The sequence below is a fragment of the Grammomys surdaster genome, unplaced genomic scaffold, assembly GCF_004785775.1.
Source record: "Grammomys surdaster isolate TR1022 unplaced genomic scaffold, NIH_TR_1.0 216, whole genome shotgun sequence".
Taxonomy (NCBI): Eukaryota; Metazoa; Chordata; class Mammalia; order Rodentia; family Muridae; genus Grammomys; species Grammomys surdaster.
This window is the reverse complement of record NW_021604661.1, coordinates 924488-930487: the sequence shown is the minus strand read 5'-3', so window position 1 is coordinate 930487 and position 6000 is coordinate 924488. Positions and strand designations below refer to the sequence as shown.

At 37.3% G+C, this 6000-nt stretch overlaps 1 protein-coding gene across 2 annotated transcripts in view; it reads left to right on the top strand.

Annotated features, from left to right (window-relative positions):
* Positions 1–6000, top strand: part of Phf8 (PHD finger protein 8) — a 127160-nt gene that overhangs the window by 22344 nt on the left and 98816 nt on the right. For both annotated transcript variants that reach the window (XM_028772653.1, XM_028772652.1), the window contains exons 3-6: positions 49–134; positions 467–575; positions 3123–3283; positions 4763–4904. In XM_028772653.1, the coding sequence (XP_028628486.1) occupies positions 49–134; positions 467–575; positions 3123–3283; positions 4763–4904 (498 nt within the window). The remainder of the gene's footprint in view (positions 1–48; positions 135–466; positions 576–3122; positions 3284–4762; positions 4905–6000) is intronic.

Sequence of the window (6000 nt, the reverse complement as noted above, 5' to 3'; positions counted from 1 at the left end):
TACGCGGCTCCCAACAATAAACCTTGGCTCTGCTTTTTTCTTTTCCAGTTGTGTTGGTGTTGAGGAGGAGAAGGCTGCTGATATTGATCTGTACCACTGCCCCAACTGTGAGGTCTTACATGGACCCTCCATTAGTAAGTAGATCTTATGATTTCCATCAGGAAGTAGTAAGGGAAGAAACAAAGCAAAGATAGCTTTGGAGAGTCTTTGCCTAAGTGCCTCAGATATGTCTTACGAAACATCAGAAGCCCATGCAAGTCCAACAGGGCCTGTAGCTATTGCCCTAAGAGAGCAGAAATCTTTATCTCTTTCCCATTTTAGCAACTGCCTAGAGCAAACACACTCTTCTTTAATAGGAGCTTTCCTGAGTATAAGAGAACATCTTTAAGTGTAGATGCCTCTGGGGTTTTAGATTCTTAGCTCTTGGCCATTCTAACTCATTACCACTTGTCTTTTTCTGGTTTAGTGAAAAAACGTCGTGGATCTTCCAAAGGACATGATAATCATAAGGGGAAACCATTGAAGACTGGGAGCTCTATGTTTATCCGAGAACTGCGGGGTAGGACTTTTGACAGGTGAGGACCTCTGTCCAAAGAAATGTTAAACATTAGAGCTATGGGAAGCTGGACATACTTCCTTTCAGCTCTTCCACTGGCTGTGCCATTATGTGCCTCCCTCATGTCTGGATATCTTCTGGGCTCTGCAAAATCTCTGGGGTGGGAATTTCTGTTTTGGTCAGTTCCTAAGTAACAGTGGCCAGAGTTTCACTTGATGTTTAGAGTACATTATGACCTATTTACAAAAATCTGCAGTAGTTGGGAAGCAGCATTTGTCTTAGTCAACTTATAAGCATCTGAACAATGATAGAATTGGAAGGATTTTTTTGGTTTCTCCTTGTGTATGTTAATCATACAAAGTAATGGGTTTCATTATGACATTTCTACGTATGTTATTAAATATACTTTGATCATAGTCACTTTTTCTATGACCCTTTATTTCCTTCCTCTTTCCTATTCCGTATTCTTAACAGCGCACCATTTAATGTCTGCAAGAAGTTTTAATGGTCAGGAAATTTAATTCTCTCATTATAGAGGAGAGGAAACTTTAAAACTAAAAATAGGGAGATGTCATGTGTTTTTCAGTCAAAAAGATACTTTTTTCCTTTCAACTTACCTGGATTTAGTAAAAATAATGAATTGAACAAAAAAAAAGTTTGAAATTAATGAATAAAGAAATATTTGGTTTTAAATCCATTGGACTGTTTTCATGTTTCTTGTACTTCAAGTATTATTTAGATTGTTTTTCTAGGTTATTAGTTTAAAAAAAATGAAAGGTTCTCAGTCCCCTCTCTACCTCAGACCCCTCAGATCCCTTCTAAGTACATCAGCTAATTTTTTTTACATTTTTTTCAAAAATAGTCCCTTGTATCCACATATATGTGGTTGTGTGTCCTTTTTTGTTTTTGACACAAATGGAAGTATTATATTTTGTACATTAATTTTATTTTTAAACCTAAATAATATATCTTAGAAATCAATCTACAATAGTGTGTGTATAGGTGATTCTTTACTTCCTTTCATGGTCACTTAGTATTTCATTCAATGGATATATATTTTATTTGACCAGTCCTCTAGTGATAGACATTTAAATTGATTCCAGTATTTTGCTGTTAAGAAAGCTTCTGTAGTCCATACCCTTTTTTCTTCAGTAATGAGCATTGAACCTAGGTATCACACGTGCTAGCCAAGTACCCTGCCACTGACCTATATTTGCAGCCTCAGTGAATATCTCTCTGTTTAAGTTTTTACGTGTGTGACAAGTATAGATGTAGATTTAACTGTGTAAAAATAAAATTGTTAGGTCAAAAAGGATATGCCTTGAATCGGTAGATACTGCCAGTTATTTGCATAAAGCTTATACAATATCACACATTTTGTCAAGGCTCTGATGATTTTCACTATTAAATTTTCAGAATTCAGTGAAATCTTTTTATTTTAACTTATTACCTTAATTATGAAAGAGGTTGATTTTTGTATATTTATGGGTTATATCTAGTGATAGTTTTCTTTTTTCTAAAGCATTTTCCATATTTTTTATTGAGAAAATGTTTTCATGCAATGTATTCTGATCATGTTTTTCCCCCTCCCCTCAATTCCTCCCAGATCCTCCCCATCTACCTAACTCTGCACCCTTTCTTTCTCTCTATTTAGAAAACAAACATGCAAAGCAAAAAAGAAACCAACCCGCAAGAATCTCTCTCTCATTCATACACACACACACACACACACACACACAAGACAAAAAAAACTTAACAAAGCAATATGAAACAAAAAGTCTACAAAAATACCTTTGAGTTTATTCTGTGATAGCCATCTACTTTTGGGCATGGAGCCTACCTGTAAGTGTGTTTAATATATTGGACAGTGGTGGTGCACGCCTTTAATCCCAGCAGCAGCAGAGGATGGTAGATTTCTGTGAGTTAAAGGCCAGCCTGGTCTACAGATCCTGTTCTAGGACATCCAGGGCTACATGGAAAAAGCCTGTCTTGAACAGACACCAAATAGTGTGGTTAATACTTCTCCAATGAATCTTCATTGGAGAAAACTAACTTATTTGTAACAGCTTTCCTTGCAGACAATATTAGTTTTTATTTTTTTAGAAAAACCTGGGTCTTGTCTCTTACATATATTTTTATATGAAAAATATAAAAATAATTCCCATCTTATAAGTACATGTATTGAGAAAGTGGTTGTAGATACTATTTTTTAAAAGCTCAGTCTTTGCTCTCTTCACTAACATTTTAAATTGGATGTTGCTATTTTGGGTTGGAACAAATGAGTCAAAATTGTTAGTTATATCTCTTCTTAGGTAAGCTATTGACTAATTTCCTTTGTTGTTCAGAAAAGAACAGCCTGTTCACTATATATTCTCTACCTCTGCCAGTGACCTTGTCTCCTGCTTTTGAGAAGTCATGTTTTTTCCTGGCATATGAGGTTTATGCCATTGTCAACCCATATAAGACTCCCTCAGGAAGACTGTACCCCTTTAGTAAGAGACCATTAAGACCACTAAAGAGTGAGCAGAATCTCAAGGTCGTGTTTTTTTTCCTATGGCCCACACAGCTCAGATGAAGTAATTCTGAAGCCCACTGGAAGTCAGCTGACTGTGGAATTCTTGGAAGAGAATAGTTTCAGCGTTCCTATCCTTGTCCTGAAGAAGGATGGGTTGGGGATGACATTACCCTCTCCATCATTCACTGTGAGGGATGTGGAACACTATGTTGGTAAGACACCACAAACCCTCTTAACTGTGATATCAGCTGTTCCTATCTATTTAAATCATGCTTGGCTTGGTGGTTCTTGATACCTTTAATCTCAGCACCCAGAGAGCAGAGGTAGTCAGATTTCTGAGTTTAAGGCCAGCCTGGTCTACATAGTGAGTTCCAGGATAGCCAGAGCCACATAGAGAGACCCTGTCTTGGAAAACAAAACAAACAAAAGGACTAGAGTCATTTCTCTAATCCACCTTTTTATATATGCTTTCTAGCCATCTTGAGAGTATGATCTGAAGGCTTTGCCTAGAGTCATTCTTTGGAGAGACAAGAGACAAAATACTAGTCTTCTTTTCCTTTTTAGCTTTTTTAAAAATTCAGCTATTATATATATATGCATGCTCTGTCTTCATGCACAGAATAGGGAATAAGATCCCATTATAGATGGCTGTGAGCCACTATGTAGTTGCTGGGAATTGAACTCAGGACCTTTGGGAAAATAGCCAGTGCTCTTAACCACTGAACCATCTCTCCAGCCCTAGGGATTTTTGTTGGGAGGGGGCGGGGGGTTAATGGCAGTATTTATTTGATTCATTCTTTTCTCTTAATAGACCACACAAAATTAGGTTGAGCTAATTTTTTTATTAATTTATTTTATTTATTTACATTCCAAAAGTTGTCCCCTTTCCTTTCCTGGTCCCCACTCCCAGAGTTCTTCACCATCTCCCCCCACCTCTGAGAGGGTACTTCCTCACTCTCCCACCCACCCCCTCACCAGCATCCCTCCTCCCTGGAGCATCAATTATGTGGAGCTTCCACAGAATTAAGTGCATCTTCTCCCACTGAAGCAGGACAAGGCATTCCTCTACTAGACATATGTGGGGCCACGGATCAGCCTGTATATGCTCCTTGTTTTTTGGCTTAGTCTCTGGGAGCTCTGAGGGGTCTGGGTCAGTCGACAGTGTTGTTCTTCCTATGGGGTTGCAATCCCCTTCAGCTCCTTCAGTCCTTCCTCCAACTCCATTCAATTCAATGGTTGGCAATAAGTGTCTGCATTTGTCTCAGTCAGGTGTTGGTAGAGCCTCGCAAGAGGACAGCCATGCCAGGCTCCCATCTACAAATACAACATGGCCTCATTGAGCCATTTGTTTTAACCTGGAAACTTTTAGGGATCATAGTCTTTGATACCTGTTCTTACATACTACTTATTACTGGAGCATCAGTGTAGGGGGAGAGTAGAAGAGAAGAAATAAAGAAGCAGATCCATGGCAGTTAGACTACGTAAGAGTTTCTTTCAGATAGCTCCATAGCCCTAATAGCCCCCACCCAGATCTTGAGAGAGTGTGATAGATTCCTACTCTCTGGCCTGAACACATAGTATCTGAAGACAAAATTCCTCAGTATATGGCCATTCTAGGTGCTGGTGAGGGGACAAGAAGTTTTTATCCCTGAGAGATATAACTCACTACAGAACTCATTTCTTTATTTCAGGTTCTGACAAAGAAATTGATGTGATTGATGTGGCCCGCCAGGCTGACTGTAAGATGAAACTTGGTGATTTTGTCAAATACTATTACAGTGGGAAGAGGGAAAAAGTCCTCAATGTCATTAGTTTGGAATTCTCTGATACCAGGTAGGAGGGGAAAGGTAACAGAAAAGCCTGACAGGGTGTCTAAAACCTGTAGCTATACTTGAATTTATATTTTGGTCTGTTTTCTTCATTCCAGTAGTTTTGTTTCTCCTTTTGGAGTAGGGAGTTGGCTTATACTTTGTAGGGTACTGATTCAACTTTATAATAACTAAGTCAGTTTATTCAATTTTTAACAGAGCTATGTTATAGAGTATCTATTTTACTTAATTTGTCTCCTTTGTTCTAGAGCATCTTCCTTTGATCTTTTCTTAGTGTTTATATTTTTACTTTATGACTGTCCTAAATGAAGAATTAAGTCCTCAGTCTTTGGAAATAGATTTTAAAATTAATATGTAGTTTTTCTAAGGGTAGATTGCCTACATTTAAAAGGGAAGGATTATAATCTTTAAACTATCCTATCAGGACTTATATATTCAGGACTGTGGTGAATATTAAGAAATTGTAACATATCTTTTCCTTCTTATGAAACTTACTAATTGCTTATTGGCATTTTAAGCTTTCAAATAATTGCTAAACAGTTATATTTGTAAGAAGTTGTAAAAACAGTATACAGCAAGGTCCTGTGTACTTTTCAGTTTCCCACAGTGGTAACATGATTATAATAATAAAATCCTTGCTGATGCTTTTAAGATTGAAGAACCTAAAGGTATTTTAAAAACTGTAGTTTCTTTATATATCACTTAATCCAGAAAGCCTGTGTGATAGCTTGTAGACATGCTGAAAGGGGTTAAAAGAAAACTGGAACAAAAAGAAAATAAAGATAGGGGACTAGGATGCATATGGATAGATACTATACACATGAATGCATAATTCTTTGTTTAAATAGTTGGTGGAAATAGATTGCAGAGTTTTCATTGAATTTCCTGAAGGTCAAAACAAAGAGGAGAGTGTAATATTACAAGATTTGTGGGTTTATGTGGGATAAAAACAGCCAGATTTATGGAACTCTGAGCTCCAAGAAGTTTCTGTAATTATAAGGGCTTTTCATAAAGAAGATATCAAGGTAGGGAAAAGACAACTGCTATTAACTAAGTGCTGAATGAGTAGACGGGAGGAGTGAGATAATGGGCATGAGAAT